This window comes from Vanellus vanellus (assembly GCF_965231255.1).
Source record: "Vanellus vanellus genome assembly, chromosome: 1".
Lineage (NCBI taxonomy): Eukaryota > Metazoa > Chordata > Aves > Charadriiformes > Charadriidae > Vanellus > Vanellus vanellus.
Genome location: NC_138905.1, coordinates 137,724,050 through 137,743,037, shown reverse-complemented (window position 1 = coordinate 137,743,037; position 18,988 = coordinate 137,724,050). Strand labels below are relative to the sequence as shown.

At 40.1% G+C, this 18,988-nt stretch overlaps 1 protein-coding gene across 2 annotated transcripts in view; it reads left to right on the top strand.

Annotated features, from left to right (window-relative positions):
* The window catches only part of GLRA2 (glycine receptor alpha 2), a gene marked incomplete at both ends in the record, with an annotated part of 134,352 nt that overhangs the window by 23,932 nt on the left and 91,432 nt on the right, over nucleotides 1-18,988 (top strand). For both annotated transcript variants that reach the window (XM_082483790.1, XM_082483791.1), the window contains 2 exons: nucleotides 3,981-4,204; nucleotides 17,681-17,763. In XM_082483790.1, the coding sequence (XP_082339916.1) occupies nucleotides 3,981-4,204; nucleotides 17,681-17,763 (307 nt within the window). The remainder of the gene's footprint in view (nucleotides 1-3,980; nucleotides 4,205-17,680; nucleotides 17,764-18,988) is intronic.

Here is an 18,988-nt window from a genome sequence, read left to right as displayed (position 1 = left end):
ATGTACTAGTCTTTCTGCACTATAATACACGTATGGGACAGTATCACAATTGCTGTATTTTTCTCCAAAAGTAAAGCTTTTCTTCAATATTAGAATGATATATATTATACCAAAAACAAAAATAGTAAAAAAAAGTCCAGAGTCAATATGGAATTGTTGGCAATTTTCTTTATTGATTCACTTGTCTTTCATTTAAGCCCTAGCTTGCAAAAAAGAGAAAAAGACGTTCCTGAGTAACTTCACTAAATAAAGCAGTTATGCCAGTAAGCTCTGTATCTATTTTTGGAAGCATTCACACATGCAGTATTCAGCAAAAAATTCACTGTACAGCATGACTGCCGTTGAGTATCACAGATGAGTAATCTGCATCAGGCTGGGCAGAGTCCCAAAGAATTCAGATGTTCAGTGTTGCTAATGACCAGGATTTTTTTAGCTATCAGCTCTAGGAGAAGCTAAGAGCAGTTTGTACGTTGACGAGCTAATTGTTAATTACAGAAATGACTAACTGTGAGGACATTATTATTGTCGTTATGCCCTATAATCAATGACTGACACTATGCAGCAGGTTCTCTGTTGGGGCAAATGCATCAGACTCCGGTTGTGTTTTGAGTACTTACGTTAGCAGAAAAATTTGCCATTCCTTTTAAAATTTTAAGAGCAATAAAGCTTGGCTGTGGCTGTCTGTATGATATTGTCTTCCCACTAGAAAAAACATAATCACAAATCAGCTTGTTAGATCCCGATTAATTCACATGTATAGTTTTAACTGCATAAGAGACTCCTACTGGCGCTATTGGGGACAACTTGCCTGCTTAGGTACATAGGTAACCAAGTGTTTTACCATCACACGGCCTTGAAATAGGCCATTAAACTACTACTTATCAGTTAGCATTCATATTTAGGATTTAGAAAGGGAGAGTAATCTCTTTGGCAAGCCCCTCCTATGCATGGAAGGCCGGCTAAATCTGCTGTTTGCCACAGATGTTCGACTCAACACCTGGGCGATCGATGCTATTGGAGGGGAAGATGGGAGGAAGGCAAAGATCTAAGGTGAGCGTCAGTTCAGAGACAGAAGGTAGCACCGAAGAGGGCGCGGGGCTCCCCTGCACCCCCCTGCCACAGCAGTGCCTGAGACCAAAGGGACACAGAGCTTTGCTGAAGCTCTGGGCAGTGAATCTGGTGGCCATGGATTTTCTGGAAGATCATTCCTGTCTAGAGTCCTATAACAAACTAAGTATATCAGTGGATTGAGTCCTAAATCTTCAGATAAATCTACTAAAACTAATCAGATGAATATTCCTTTAGTATGTTAGTGTTACGCTGATCGTATGGCTTGAGAACAGAGGAAATCTGTTTATCTGAGTTGCCTTCAGCTATAGCTGGCACCAGTGTTGCAACTGAGATTAAATCTTCAGGTCCACACTCCTCGTTCAGAGCTGTGGAGCTGTCAGAAAGAATTTGTGGAGCAGGTGTACTCGTGGTCGTGTAGGAGTGCATTACTACAGTCCACCCACTTCTACCCTCAGGAATTCGCAACATACACAGTGTGGTCTGCTCCATGTTGTGATACCGTTCTCGGGAGAATTTTTCTTCAGAAGAGAGTTACAATGCTAGCACCGGAAAAATAAATTCAAAATTCTGCACGTGATTAGCTCTGACTGTGTAAACACACATCTCTCTCAACTACTTATACCACAAGCACAGAAGAAAAAAGTAAAGATGGTTTTGTGATGTAAATGTTATATTTCAATTTTTATTTCTTCTTATAATATATATATTTATACACATATTTGCAAAGTCTATCAGACATAAACAAAGATTTCAGTGCTGTTTTCCTTCTAACATTAAAGCTTGCAGAAAGCAAGCATTTCTAAGTGTATTGGGGTGATGGCTCTGGTATATTTATGAAGGTAAACATTGAAAAAGATAGTGTAATCCTATTGTCATTAGTTATGCTTTTGGTATAATATATATCATCATAGGCAAGCTCTTCTATGAATGAAGATTTTTCAGACTCATTTTTGTTATGTAAATCACCAACTACTGAAGTTTGTGAAAGCACGTTTATTTTTAGATATTTCTAAACAATTTACTGATTTGACTTATTTATGATTTCTGCGCCACGGGAAAAAAATCCCTCTGCTTTCTATAGACTACATTATATATATCTTATTCCAAACAAAAATTAAAGGCAGTTGCGTAACTAGTTGCAGCAATTTTATTCTATCAGCAGTTGCTGATGACAGCTCCTGCCTTCTTTTCTGCAAAATGAAAATCAAGTGCTTTCCTGGACTTAGAAATAAAACTGTCCCATATAAACTTATAAGACACTCTCAGTTTCTAAGACCAAGAAACAAGGGAAAGTATGCTTGGGGTTAGCGTATCCTCACAAGATGTGATGATATTTTATAAGCTCGGGACGGCAAGTAGCTATTTGATCTTAAGCTGTATGAAACACCACCATCACAAAAAGTACAGTGGCTTGTGAAAAACAGCCACAGGCTTTTGTAAGTATCTTTAATAAGTGCGCTGTTCTTAAGACCCCTCTTAAGACCTGTTTTGCTCTGATTAGTAGACATTCCTGTTTCAACTCGCATCTACCCAACAGAAACATGAAAATGATAAAGAAAGCACGAAAAACCAAGTTCCTAGTGAGATTGTAAAGCATCATCCCACTGGGTTAAAAAGCTGCATCAATTTGGATGCCGGAAACGTTCAGTTGGGGCAGCAGCACACCTCGTCACCAGTCTGCTGAGCGAAGGGCGGGAAATGCTGAGGCTCGGAGGGACTCATTCACAGAGCCTGCATATTGGGTGAGCTGCTTTCTGCAGCTCTAATTAGAGTGAAATATTTATTTATATTTCAAGGATGATAAGTTCTTTAGACTACGCAGTTCAGTGGCCTAACTAAACCCAGGTCAGCTCATACATTTTCCAAGTCAAAAACACAATGCTGCCATTTTAATGTACTGCAATTAAAGCACGTCCTAAATGTCAGGGGTTTGTACAGTTGGCAGAATTACTTGATAGCATATTTCTTCAGATAATATAATCAATATAAATATTATTAAATACTTTCCTTTTAGACAAAGTGTAGATGTGTTTCTAAGAGAGTGTTCACAAGCAAGTTCAATGTAGTAATTTCAGGTAAATATGCTATAATAGAAGGGAAAGCTGGGAGAGATGAAGTTCTTATTTGCTGACTTTAGAAATTCAGGATAAGGATAATAAGCATTAGCATCTTTCCATTCCCTCCAGAGAGTTTAGACCCTAAAAGCTCTTTTCACGCTCCCCTTTAATAGCCAGTTCTTGACACAGCGTTAGCGTTGGTTCTAAATGAACCTCTAAGTAATTGCTGCCTTTCCCAGTTGTGACTAGCAGACCACTGAGCAGAGGAATGCAATTAGAGCAATTTTAATGGGATGCAGAGAGGGAGGAGTGAATGAAGGAACATACAGAGAAAAGCATATGGTGGATAGAAGAAGGATACAAACAGTAAATAAGAAGTGCTGATTTAATTTCTTCTATACAAATCTGGCTTCACTGGAATTAGCAACTATTCATAAGTACATTAGAAATAATTGATTTACATATTGGAAGCAATTTATTTAAATTACTAGTTTTATAGAATCTTAGTTGAAATTTTATATATCTAGCTGTGATGCTTTTTGACTTTCTAAGTACCTCTAAGTTAATTTGAGCATTTGAAAGAGGGCTATATTTAATATTGGAGGTTGCAGTTAATATTTTTTTCATCACTGAAGTGATTTTGATTTGGAAAATGTACCAGTTCTGTTTGTTTGCTTCAACACAGCATCCAGACTGCTTTATTTTCAAATGACGACTCTTCTGTTCAAAGGATAACATAAATGTTTGATGTAACACTGGTACTGTAGTAAGTCTAAGAGCATAAAGAAAGCTAAAGTGGGCTTCCAGTTTTGGGAAGTGACTTAGTAACCTTTTTACATGGCATTTCTGTAGGACTACAGAGTGAACATTTTTTTGAGGCAGCAGTGGAATGACTCACGTCTGGCTTACAGCGAATATCCTGATGATTCCCTGGATTTGGATCCCTCTATGTTGGACTCTATTTGGAAGCCAGATCTATTCTTTGCCAATGAGAAGGGAGCAAACTTCCATGATGTCACGACAGACAACAAGTTGCTGAGGATTTCTAAAACTGGAAAAGTGTTGTACAGTATCAGGTAAACCAGTTAACTTTATTTTTTTCTCATCCTCTTCTTTCCCCGACTCCCTGTTTTTCAGGATGTAACTATGCTTACAGAACATAATGTACATATTTAATTTTTTGTTGTCCCATGTGTACAACTGAAATGAGACCTAATCATAGGAGGGTAGAAGGAAAATTTGCCTATGTTCCTTTGTTAAGTTTTTACTTTTCACAAAGTAGTCTATAAGTGGCACAGCAGTACTTCTTAGTCTTGTTGGAAAGTTGAGGCTGTCTAAAACTTTAATGCTACGCCTCAATAATTCCCATTAGCATTAGCTCAAGTCACTTCTCTCACTAAGAGGACATCAACCCCTCTGTAGTTTGTGGGTTGCAGTTTAAAAGTAAAGGAGAATAATATTGTAAGCAACTACTCGACACCTTAACTAAAAACATGCTTGAGATGCAATAAACTTGACATGCAAGTCCCTGGGTAATTGGATGTATCTGTTCACATCAAAAAATAACTGAAATTACGGGAAGTGTTTTTTAATACTAAGTGCATTGAAGTGTGTGTCATGTGACTGGATTTAGGCTGAATTAATAAACACTGACAAAACATGATTTGATATGACCTGATGGGACGGGACATATGCAGAGAATCAGAATTGCATTGCACAGGCACAAACAGCAGCAAATAATCTGCAGTATTTAGTTGTCATTCAGTTTACTGTGCACCGTTAATTGCTTCATATAGGTAGTCAAAGATGCAAAACACTATATTATTGCTTTTACAATTGTTTAAAAAATAATTTCTGTGTTTTATTTGTGCCTGGGAATGCTTCTCGGCTTTTCTCTTTCTTGCATTGTGGAAAGCAAACATGATGGTATTTGTTTAACAGGTTGTGCAGTAAATTTACTCATCTGTAAGGAAGATTAGCTTAGAAGGCAGTTGTTTCTGGCTGGGCATTCTGTTTGTGACCTGCATTTTCATTAAGGAATTATTATTGATCCAGGTTCAGGACAGCTGTGTTCTTTAGGATGCTAAACAAATAAGTAATAACATGGCACATAGCATTCATTTAATAATAACATTTATTAATTTATTAAATAACATTTATTTAATTGTGGAAATTCCTTGGTAAGACCCCAGTAATATTTGGATGGATTAAACATAAATGTTTATTAAGCAAGGTTTCAAACTGGTGTACCTGAACAGTTTGAGAAAAATAATAGGATAGAAGGATGAAACTAGCACTAGCAGAGTGATAAATATGTTGTCACTTACAAACATTTCTTCTTTCACCCTGGGAAAGGAAAGAATGCATCTGTTTGTTTGAATGACATCAGACATCATCTTATTGGAGGCAACAGTGCAGTTGGGTGCTGCTCTGAATGAAGATGGATAATTTTCCTGACATTTGTCTATGCGGGAAAAGGAATATTTTGAGCTGTCATATCACATTTGTAAAATTCTCACACCTAAATGCAAATTAATCTGAAGCAGAGTAAGCAGTATTCCAATGGAGCACTAAGCAAAGCTCATTGTTTCTCATTTGTATCACACACCAGTAACAGAGGTTTACCTGGCACCTCTAACACGGCGTATAATTTTGAGTAGTACTTTACAATGAAGAAAACTCTCCACAGTAAGGCAACTTTAAGTCAGGAGTAATTGGAAAAACTTGTCTTTATTCTCTAGATACTGGGCTAGATGCATCTGTGTGTTGCCAGTCACTTTTAGTTGTGCTACGCAGAAACAAACAAGAATATTTTAGTGATTGGTTCCAGTACATGGAGAATGTTATAACGCTGCCATTTTCACTATGGCACCAACAGCACTTTGCCTGACATCATGATGTTTAACATTTAGCATTTAGTGTGCTGTAAATGTTTAAAGTACTTCACAAACACTTCTGAGAAGTGGTGGTGTAGGCTGTTTTGTCATATTTCCAAATTTAATAAAATCAAGGTCAAGTTAATCTCACATAAATATAAACCGCTCTCTGTATAAAATGAGTTTAGAACTGCTCCTGGCAATTAATGGGTAAGAAGCAAGATGTGCCTATTATATGACATTGGTATTCCTTTTCCCTATATACTGCACTGAAAACATGGAAATATGCTGTACAGGAGGCAAAACTGGTTTGTGCTGTTAAATGCTCCCAGAGGCCAGTCCTGCCCTTCCTGAAAAGAATTTGGAAGCTCACCTGGAACTAGATCTTAGGGTCCCCATTTTACTAAAACAGCACGCTTGGCATAGGGTATGGATGCTCAGATAAGTCATAGAAGGGTCAGTGAGGGTCTGGCCCGTGTGTTGCCTCCACTGCAGTGTTTGGCTCTGGGAATTATCTCACCCTGTGGTAAGCATGAAGCTCTTTGTCCTTCTCACAGTGAGGGATAATCCATCCTGCATTTACCGGTGATGGTAGGCGTGACGTAGATTTCCATCATCGTTCACCTTATAATACTTAGTCAGGATGCTCGTGCTTGCGGACTCCTCGATCTAAATTTGATTCTCTGGGAGTTGTTATAGAAAATAAAGCCAGAGTTGTTGAAGGTTGACGTGCCCACCTATGAATCATATAAGTTTAGGAGTCCAAACCTATTTTTAGATATTTGCTGCGTGCTTAAATGACTACCTTGGTATTTGTTTTGAACTCAGACAGCATGCAATATATGCTATATGTAGCCTGAGGCTCTGTATCTGGATAACCGGTCTAAACCTCTGAGTACTGCAGAGAGAACTAGAACCTTGTGGAGGGAACCCAACACTACTCAATACTGCAAATATATGCTATTGCCAGTAGAGATATAACAACAGCTCTTAGAGGTGCATGTATTTTGGGAAGTTAGCAGTTACGGCAAAGTTATATTCAGCAAACAACTACACTTTATTCAAGATCAGTCTCAGTTGCACTATTTTGAGCTGCAAAACAGCTAAATAGCTATAACTTTTATTTTGAAGCCCTCTGCAGAGAGCAGTCAACAAGAAGGGTTTGTTATAGCAGTGCTCAATAAAATTAGCTTGTGTATATTTTGTTTGCTGAAAAAGCAACGAGAGTTAAAATCAGAACCCACATAATGTCACCCCCCAGATGCCTGTGACTCATCCGCTCCCAACCCTTGAATGATCTCTGCATGGACTGGGTTTTGTAGGGGGCTATGCACTTGGAAAGAGCAGCAGTGTTGTGTGATGATACTGAGAATCCTGTTCCTGGCAGTCACATTCTTTATGAAACCTGGATTTTGCATTGTATACATTGCTGCGCTGATTTAATGTTCTGGGGGCAAGGATCGTATCTTCTCTGGCCCACTGCAGACTCCTGGGACACCAAGAAAATTTTAAATAACTTCACCAGAGGCTTCACATTCTCTCCGAGCCACCCATTCGTGCTACCTGATTCCTACAAACTCATTTCAGGCTGCCAGCCAGCTCAGAATATTAGCATCTGCCAAAAGGCTTATTTTAGCAAAGTGATAGAAAGTGGAATGGTTTTATTTAAGGTTTGGGCTTTTTTTTTTTCTGCATTAATTGCCTCCCTCTCCTTTTAATATTTTCAGTGCATCTCAGCCATATGAGCTTGACGCAGGAGATGATAGAACTCAACTGTAATGTTGATCCATGGCACTGAACGTAGAATATATTGGTCAGGAAAGCAAAGGCGCTGTAACTCCTTTTTTTTTTGCCTGCTGCTACAGAAAACACTCCCAATTGCCTTGATAAGCTTGTAGAGCGGTGCTCTGAAACGTAGAGCCGGAGCATTTAGCCAGAAAGAGTTACAAAGCCGATTACTTCATATTTTTAAAATATGCAAAGAATTTAGGAGGTGTTGCATAATTTGACAAGAGAGCCACTTGGAATTCTAGGGAGGAGTCTTGTGCAAATTCACAAATTACATTTCTCCCCCCATTTTTGTTATTCGTGCTCGCAGTGCAATGAAATGCCGAGGAAGAATTTCCTCAAGCCTTTCAGAATATCTGTTTTTCTGTCTTTGTTTATCTTCACGGTGCAAGAAATGTTACAGTTGTGCAGACAATTAGTTCTTCCTGGTTTCAACTCTTGACCTAGATTTAATTGTTAAACGTGACCAGGGACGAAGGCAGAGTGTCTGCTGGAGAGCGGTACTGTGCCATTAGGGCATCATGAAACAGAGACAATTGAAGCGATTGGATCGCTCTCTCTTTGTGCAGCTGTTCTGGGGGTGATTACCAGCCCCTCCGTTCGGTAACAAGTAGCTGACAGGATGAGCTGGCACATCCAAAAGCCCTCGCCTGCTTACGCAACCGGAGCGAAGTATCTGTGAAAACAGCACATTTATTTGCAATGCTGTCTCCCGTGCCAGCTGCGCTACTCGGGATCTTCCAATACCGACTCTTCCTAGCCTGGCCGGAGTGCCGAGGGACAGAGCACGGGGTCAACTCCCCCCCGGCACCTCCACTGCTCCACACACCTTTTTGGGTTATATTACGAGTTACCATTACTGTGTCCCTCAGGCGAATCATCAGAAGTAATCTATAGCACTTCTATAATTCAGCTTTCTGAGGGAATTTTTTTCCATCTCCTCTGTACCTGTGTTCTTTGCTCTATGGGAAGGAAACAGAAAGCAGATTAAGGAAACACAAAGGTGACACTGGTCTTCCCAGTGCAATAAACTATTCATAGGCAAAAGAGCTCACTATCTTTCAGGTGTTAGATATTTAGCGTGGCTACTGCAGAATATGTTGCCACGTTACAGTAAAGTCAGGCATGGGTTTTCTAAAACAGTTTTGGGGTACAGACTTTATCAGCTATACGATAACGAAGCTTCATTTACACCTCATAACACCGTTGCGTGTAAATCATCCATGGCACAGCACAGTCTAGCCTAACAGGGTGGTAAGAATGTTATGTTCTACAGCTCTGTGTGCATCCCACGCTTTAATTTGATGACTTCAATTTTATTTTACAATCTAATGTTGGGATTTAAGAGGATTTGGACTTTACTAGCAGCATTGTCTTTCCATGTGACAGATTAGCAGTGGGGAGAGCAGAGCGACTTTTATGATTGACATGGCTGCTTAGTATGTAGGAACCCCTCTCTCTGACCTCACACTATCATGTTTATTAACTCAGCTCCTACCAGAACAATGCCAATATTGACGAGGTGGGGATTTTCCTTTAGAAGTTAATCTCAGTCAGCACAGGAACATTTTCATAGAAAATTATTTAGTTCTCCTGTTAGCAAAACTGTACGCTGTCCCATGCTTGCTGGTCTGATTTTCCAAAAGCATAAAACTTCTTCATATACCTTAAAGTAACTTTTCCACATAAAAAAAACCACCCAAATCAGCACACCAAACTACTGGAGAATAATCAATGCAGAAATGTTAACTGAAATGGAGCACATACCTAAAGAAGTCTTGGGTTTGACAGCTATTATATATTATAGGCAGAAGCCTTATAGACATTATATAAATAGTGCTAGAACCACCAGACTTTATTAAACTGTACAATGTCACTGGGACACAGTGACTTCTGAAATTGTGGCTGCATGCTATGTGAATCCAGCGAATTTGACAAATTCGTCTTCCCATGGGCATGATTACAATAATAACAATGGTTTCAGAGGCTAAAAAATTGCAGCCTTTTGTGGGACAAGCAGCCGTTCTCATTATGGCTGGACCCAATGTCCTTGAGTCCCGCTTTTCACTCGTCCTTTTTCTTTCCTTCTTGCCCTTACTCCTGCCTCTCCTTCCACCCTCGTCTCCCTTCCTTTCGGGGTCTTTTAATTAAGTGACCTGAGATTTTTTCTCATCCTTTGGGATAGTTTCCTAACACTCTCTTAACTGTGCCCTCCCATCACCCACTCTTGTCTTTCTCATTCCCTCCCAATCTACAAATCCAGACTGAAGATTTAGCCGTGGTTTTCCAATACCCTTATTTTTCTGTTGTAACTAAAGCACTTGTTTTGCATAACAAATAATAAAAGCTACTAAATAAATAATAAAGCCTAATGCGGGTGCTTTGTTATGCAACTAGCACAGCTATTGTGAAAACCCTATTGATCATCCTGCTTAAGGAAAGAATAATTTACATTTTAATGACACAAAATTAGTTACTTTTTCACTTCATAAGGCATTTAAAGCAAAGCAGGGATATGGGCATTATACCTGAACATGTACTGCCTCACTTTTTCCTCTAATCTGCGCAAGTCTCCAGCTGACACACAAGAGCGCTGGAGGTGATGTAAATACAACACAACAGAAGAGCTGCTTAGGCTGAAGGACAATGCTGCCACGAGAACAAATGGCTCCGAACTGGCTATAAGTAAGCTTAAAGTGGAAGTTACAAAGTTTCCAGCCATCTACACGCTGAATTCCTAGAACAATATTCCAACAGAAATGGGGAGGGAAATGGATCTAGGTATCATTAGATGAACCTTGATCATTTTTGAAATGGATTAATTATGTGACCATGTGTGATAGTAGATGACCAGATTTGATGGCCCAAGATGTCACTTCTGTAGCCCTATACTCCTGCGTCTCAAATAAAACAGAAGACTTGGTTCTAAGTAAAAACGTGGGAAATGCTGCTGGAGACCAATTTGTACACGTAAAATTGTTTTTGCCTGACAGGAGCAAAAAATATTTGCAGGTAGTTACTTTTATGCCAATGGAATAGTTACGTAGCCAAGACACATGTCTGTGTACCTGTTCTCCTTACAGGTAACAGCAATGCCTGTCCTTGATTCCTAGTGAGCAATCACTCCATTTACCCATTGAACTTGCGCCGGAGCAGTTAAAGGTTAGTTGTAAAATGATGTAGGTGAGGGAGTCCTTTCTAAATGGTACAAAAAAGCATGTTTTCCTGGAAGATGTTCCCAGGGATGAAGGTCTTTTGCCAGTTGCATTGCAATATATGGCTTAGAGATTTCATCATGCCAGGAGGAAATCGACACCATACGAAACACACACTGCAGGAAAATTAAGATAGAAAATGACAGAGCAGAAAGAAGAGATGAAATACTGTTCTTCATGGAAAGGAAACAGGTGGTTACAAAATTTAACTGTTACATGAAATCATACTTGAATTTAATTTCATAGAATTGCTTGAGCAATAATTGGAAAATCATTTGCTGGCAGCTCATGTGCTGGCATTGTGTATCTACAGACAATGATTGCATTACAATGAGAAGTGGGATGCCTGTAATGAGAAATCCACCACCCCGCTCCGTGCCAGCTCCTGTGTTGTTAAGCAGTACATGAAGCAAAGCAAAGCACTGGAGGGAGCGAGAACCCGCTCATAAACAGCAGTATGTGAAGCTCCAGCCTACATCTCGCATTTTGCCATAGCAGAGGAGGCTCCATGTCTCCTCTAAGGTCGACTTCAGCCCATTCCCGCCTGACAGAAATGAAACTGCAGAACATGACAAATATTAGAGAGGAATTCCGGGACTCCTCAAAAATGAGGGAAAAAGCAGACAGTTTGACTGTTCCATTTAACAGGACAAAGCCTGTAGCCTGTAAAAATTACCAGAACTGACATTCAAAATAATGAGCCGGGTCCCTGAAAAAATAATGAGATGGATTACAAAATGAAAAGCCCTTTAAAAGAAGAATGTCACTGGGAATATATATTTTTTTTTTTGGCCTTCTGATATATGAACAGTGTGTGTGCCCTTCTTTCAGGCACAGGCAACCTAAGAGAGGGGGCTGGGATGAATATAAGGAGATTTTAGATTCTCCTCCCTGTTTCAGTGCCACTAGCCTGAATGGCATTTGCCCCTGTGTCATGAGATGCTGTCATGGTTGCTGTGCAACTCCATCTCCCCTGCCAGTTTAATGGGGAACTTCGTCTGCTTGTGCTTAGGTAATATTTTAACGTTATTTCAGCATTTGTAAGGAACAGGAATTTAACCTTCCAAAGAAAAATGTATGGCTAAAAGTATTTTTAACTTTATTGTCAGGTTGGAGCTTTAATAAAAAAATACCAGAAATCTTGAAATTTATGACAGCATCTTTAGAATTGGCAATACTGAAAAAAAAAATAATCCTACTTGTGTCACTAAACCCAACACTGTGGGCTTTGCACAGGTATAAGACTTTTCATAAAAATGGCACATAGCCAATGTTAGCAGTGACCATGCATGTACTACTGGTATTCGCAGTATGAAATCCTAGACTGTGAAGTCTCCTGTTCCAACAGCTGATCTGCAGATGGGTGTAGCTTGAAAGAACGAAGGGATAAGAATAGAAACAAAATGTTATTTTTGATACCATGCCCAGTCACGGTGAGGCATTTTTTTGCTATTCATGCTTATGAGGAAACAATAATGCTTTTTTAGGAGATGGAAGGGCCTTGTACTATTATCTCCAAGACTATTTAAATTTCCAACAGCATTTCTATACTTAATAAAACTGACCCTAGATATTTCTCATTAGAAAAAAAAACTGTGTAAAGAGGCTGTTGTTCTGTAGCCCACTCACAAACTGCCCCACTTGAAGGATAATTAATGAAAACAATATTCCCCTTGTTGTCACCTCATATTGTGATGCAAAGGGCCCTTCTCTTGTGGGATCAGTGTCCTCCTCTGGGGTGAGAGTTATCGCTGAGACGAAGGAAAGTGAATCGCAACGCATCAGGCTAAAGCGTGGTAGCTTCCTGTAAAGAAGTGGGTTAGGATACAGTTTAATGGTTGCTGCAGATTAGGCAATACATCAAATCCCAGTTAAAATTAGATATTCTCTGAAATTTATTTTAAAAAGTCTTGGATTGTGTAATGTGCAAACCTAATTCCCTAAGGGTTTAATGTGATACTAGTAGTTCTTTACTTCAGTTTTGCCTGGCAGACCGTTCTCAGGCAGTCTGTATGTGTAGTATGCTGAAGTGTTTTTGTAGCATTGTGAGATTAGCAGAGAAGCGGCATGATGGTGATGATGAGCATCAGAATTCAAAAACCCTAAGAGAAAAAATGAGCTTGGAGATCATCTTGAGAATAATTTGTTTACAAACATTTTACTCTTGTTGATATATTTATTTATTTTTTTTGTATTAAAGGACCTTACCCTCCATTGATGGTGCTACCTTGGGGTAGCTGGGGATTAGGTGTCAAAGAGTGGACTGGCCTCAAGGCTTATTACCCTGAAGAGAGGTGGAGGTGGGATTTGGCAGGACGTGGGCAACAAGGAGGAAAGGGAGGGAGAAAGGGTAGGAGGACAGACCGTGATGGAGAGGGAAGAGGCTGGGCTCTGGGTCATGTAGGTGTCTCTGGGAGAGATGTAGGGTAGATGGGCAGACAAAGGAAGAGGTAGGGAAAGTATGTCCAAGGCCAGGGAAAGGAGAGGACAAGAGCAGGAATGGGTGAAGGATGAATAGGAAGCACAGTGCCTCAGCCCCACTGCTGAGCTCAGGACTTGATTGCACTGCACGTAAATATCTCTGAGCTCCCTCGGCTGCACATGTGTGTCACCCCCCTCCTCTGGCTTTTCCTCGGAGGAAGATGGCTGGCTACAGCAGCTATGGTTAGGGCAGCAGTCATGCCTGTGCTGAGCTCTGCTACTGGCCCGTCTGAGGGCACGCCTGCTCCCGTCTGGAGAAAACACTGACGTTGCAAAACGACGTGTTCAGGTGTGAAAGCTCACCAGCATGAGGGTTTCTGACTAATAACATGTTGTCGGGCTACTTATTTTTTCCCATGGGATGCCTTATTCTGGCTTCTGCGACAAAGGAGGCCACAGCCTGCAGGACTTTTGCCTTTCTGCCCGCAGAAGTGGGAAATACAGACCTCCGAATGACACCATAAGGGGGCTTCTGGGGTGACCAGAAAGGAAAGATGTTGAGCTTGGGTGGGAAGAGAGACAGGCCCACAGCCCAAGTCTGAGTGATTTCACAGGACATCCTGGTGCAACCAGGGGATGAAAGAGAGGGTTTTGAATGAAAGGCTGAGTGAAGAAAACCCGGCAGTACCCACTGCAATTTGAAGGCATTTAAAGTGTCAGCAGATGCTGCTCAGAAGGACTTACCTGGTGTATAAGGGAATCCTCAGGAAGAGGGTCCAAAGTTTAAAACAGGCAGTGCAGCCCTGGAGTACTTGGATTACAGCCCTGCCTCCGCAGCAGCGTTGCTCGGTAATATTATTGATTTATTTTTCATTTATTATATTTGTATCAGTGCCGGCTAATTGTTCATTCTTTGTTTTCTGGCTCTGATTCTGCATTTCATTCTGTTCATACTCTATTTGCATTTTTCAGGGCTCGATTCTTGACTGTGGGATGGGTGAGGGAGTGGGGAAGGAAAGAAGAGAGCAACTTTGCCTCTCCTCCGGGGCGGCTTGCTGGCCCTGGCTTTGTGCCTGAAGTCCTGGGGTGCTGGAGACGTGACTCTCTCCTACTCCCTCCGGACCCCTGTCTGCTCAGCTGGAAAATATAATGTGCCCAACCCCAGAGCTCTCCCTGAGTGATCTGTGTGACCTGAGCCTGGCTAACAGGGGGTAGAGGGTGCTCAAGTAACTGAAGACAAAATCAAGTCCTTGGTCAGCTTCTTCTCTGTGCAGCTTTGATGATTGTTCGTCAAACTGTTCCCATCAGTGTTTTATGGTGCTACGTCACCAAATCTGTTGTTTACACATCTCAAATGCCTTGGTGGCGGGGTGCCTGGAAAATAAAATAACCGTTCTATAGCAGATTCTTCTGTTTCATTAACGATTAAATGCAATTACCAGTTAAACTTGCCCTTTACACCAAATCTCCAGGGGCCTTTCCTGAATTTGCCAAGTGTGAGACACTCATTTTTCTGAAACATTTTCTGTCAATGACACTGTTATTACAGGCAATGTGAGTAGCTATATCTGCCTAACACTTTCCATTTCTGATCCTATTTCCTTATTAATGCAAATATACAAGTAGTGATACGGCACCTGGGTTTGGAAACACTTGTATTGGATTTTTACTGAAGAAGAGTCAACTGCTATAAATTGACCCACCGCCATGGACTTTGGAGCTAAGTCAGACTCCATCAGCTGAACATTTAACATGTAGGAATCTTGTTGAAAATCAGTGGATCTCTGGATAATACCACACAATAAGCATTGGGTTCAACACTTGCACTACTGCTGGTAAAAGGGATTACAGAGGCAAAGATGTTACCTATGAATGGCTATACAACATCAAGTAGAGGTAAAGCTTTAAAGGCATGATCTCTCAAGCTAGCTTCATCAATACAGTGAATAGAAATTATTTTCCATTTGTCAAGGTGAGCAGAGAATAATTTAGTCTTCTGAAAGACACCATTGGTTAGGTAGAGAAAGAAGAGATGTCAACCTTTGTGTAAACCAACATAATGAGCATTTTCTCACCTCACCTCCAGAAAAATAAAATCGGTATATCCACCTAGCATCAATGGTGATAGATCAATTTATCCCTGAGACGCTTGAAAGCCACAAATGGATGTATTTACTTTCTCATGACTTAAATATTAAACTAATAAAAGAGACCCACCTGCCCATGTATGTAGTCAAACCCCCAGATCATTTGAGTGTTTTGGAGATTAGAATGCGATGAAGGGGGAAGGAAGCATTGCCAGCATTAAATCCACACAGTAAAATCTGAGGGGTGGATAGACCATACCTACTTTAATGAATATGAACAAATGACATATTTAGAACGGCAGCATTTGTGTAAAGGCATGTTTGAAATGAACTGAAAACATCTAAGCCATATTAGAAGATGACTGAAAAGAAGGAAGAAAGTTTGATATATCAACATTTCTGAAAAGAAGGCAGAAGCAGTCATTTGTTAATACTGGAGATTAGCAATTTAAATAGCTCAATCTTTAATCCAGGAAATTACCAAGTAAAAATGAGACTAGTTAACATTTGCACAGCACTTAAAATATTTAAATAGGGGCAGGTTTTCAATGACATTTATCTGCATACTAGGTATACTTTTTTCTCTAGATGACTAATTTTTCTTTTTAACGCATATGTTGTTTGCTCCCAAAGTTTAAATGAGAGTTTGTTTACTATGGCAGTGTTGAGAGGACTACTGGGGGCTTTTCTCAATCTCAGTGCACTTCACTGCTACAGACAACCAATCTCTAATTTCCTGATATGATCATCCTGTAAACTGAAGCGTGTGTCAAGAGAAAAATAATGTGACTTTTCCTACGTAGCCCACAAGTAGGCAAAAGAAGAGATGTTGAATGTGATTTTTGATCAGGCTGAGAACATTTTGATCTCAGTTACCAGAATATTATCTTCTTGTCATAGTGATTACATGGCAGGACAGTAGCACTAGAAGGGTCAGTCAGACCATCCCCAAAAATTCACAGGATGAAGAAATAGACTGAAAGAGTTTGAATCAGCTGTTAAGTGTTGAGAAGGACACAATCACCATGGGAGACAGAACTCAGTGAAATATTTCTCCATACAGATTGCATTTGTCTGTGGGAACATATACTTTTAAGATTAGCAGCTGGTCTGTGGGTTCACTGGCATAATTAAAAAAAAAAATTCATTGTACTGTGTTAATGTTTCAGTGTACCTTCAAATCAGACAATCTAGTTCTCGTCCTTGATGGTAAATGGGGACAGATGTTTGTGTTTATTCTCTTTCTTTTTGTCAAAGTGGTTTTTGTGCTGAAGGTAATCTGAAATAAAAATGTACTCTTCTTATATGACTTAACCCAAAATCTTAACAATTCTTCTGTTTTTCAAAGCAGTTAGTTGTTTGTATTTATGTGATCCTAGTATCTTGGTTTGTTAAAAATGTCTTCTTCTCCCCCTCAAACAAGGAAAGAAATAAAGCAAAGGAGAAGTCTTGAAACAGATTTCAATCAAATGTGAAAAAGTAAGCTGAACTAAAAGAAAAAACACATTAAGAATATTCTCATCCAAGTAAAATTATGCTTTATCTGGGACAATAACAGCTGAAAAATTAAAAGAGAAATTTAGTTTGTATGATAATGTTCCTTTAGGCTTACTTTCTTCTGTCTGCACTCTTTATCTTTTAATGCTATGTGATTCTAGCTTGTACTGTATGGTATTTTTTTTTCTTTCTTTAATGGCTAAGCAGTACAAATGAATGGTTGGAAATGGGCCTCACACAACAAAAGCGCTCTCTGCTGAAAAAAACTCCGTGATTTTTGTTTCCTTCCTTTGCTTTTCCAAAACAAAACCTAAAAATGTGTGTCTCATGATCAGTCATTTCAGCTTTTGCATTATTTGGGTTCAGTATTATACACAAAACATTCACTGGTACATTAGTGGAGAGCGTTTCTTGCTGTTTTGATGTTGTCTTGTCTGTCCCTGTTCTGCTGAGCCAACGTAGCCAGCGAGGGCCTGGTTTGCTTATACGCTCTGTCTTCACAGCTATTATGTCCTTAGAAGCTCAGAGGGGAGAGGGAGTCCAACCTCTGTCTGAGGTGTTAAGATTTGATCTTGATCCTTTAAACTCTAAATATGGGGCTTTGGATAAACCCTGTAGATTTCTAACAATAGCTTCTTTTTTTTTTTTTTTTCCCCCTCCAATTTTAGGCTTACTTTAACCTTATCCTGTCCCATGGACTTGAAGAATTTTCCTATGGATGTACAGACATGTACAATGCAGCTAGAGAGCTGTGAGTGTCTAATTGCTTTATTTAGCGAAGAACAAGATTTTGCCGTAACATTCAGTGGTTAGATAGGACCTGAGTTGTTATATTTGTGTGGTGAGACTCAATATCCCTATTTCATAAGGGAAAATCACAGAAGGAAAGTGCTTCAACTGTCCATCACCATACCGTGCGGGTGCCCTGTCTCTGTGCCGTTCCTGCTCCCTTCCCTTTCCCACTCCCACGGCACATCACATCACCCGTCAGGGCTGAGTCACTTCCAGGGATAACCACAGAGATGCTGTGCGGGAGAAATTAAATTAAAGTAAGAGCAATTAGTACACAGCCACAGATTAACTCTGTCTGATCAAGACATGCTACGGTCGTCTCAAAAATGGAAGCAACACAATCAATGAAGCAGAAGTCCTATAGGAACAGTTATGCCAGTGCGGTAAACACGGCCAAGGTATGGATGGACATAGGTCCGTAGCACGCACCCATCCATACCACGTAGCTGTCAGCACTACTGTGGCACTGTTTTGACCTATACCAGGTAACAACCACACAAAACCAGGAGCGGCTTGGATAATGGCATATGCCGGTCATCATTCCCAATAGTCAGTAGGTACCAGACCACCTTGTTTTTCTCATGGGGAGGGGAGAACGGGTTTAGCTGTATGGGTATGACCTGCTGGCTGCCACCTGCCTTTGTGGCCAATGAGTGGCCACGGCTTGTTAAATTTACCCATAAACATGTAGCCATTGTAGAAAAAAAGAGAATTCAGTGAGTTGAAGCCTCACTTTCCCCTCTGCACGTCTTAGTGTTCATAGGTTACAAAAGCTGCTGTTTTCTTTTTGGTAAGGGCCCAGCATTCTGCAGTCTAGAAATCCTTGTTTTGTTGGTGCCCACCAACTCCATCATTAAAGAATGACAAAAATAAAGGAAAACGCAGGCTGATACACAGGCACAGAGAAATGCAATTTCAGTTGTAAACAGTATATTCAATGGGCCAGCAAAATTATTTTTAATGGCAAACCAGGGCAGTATTTCAGAACATAATAGTGTTACTTATTGCTCTTAATAGACTAATAGTGCAGTAATAGTAACTAGAAACTAACAGCAATAGTCCTGTTGTTAATCAGACTGTTTAAAAATATAACTGAGATAACATGTATTGTGATAAAAGACATGCTTCTCAGACATAATAATATTTGGTTTTGATATTGTCCAGTCAGTTACCATCTAACAAAC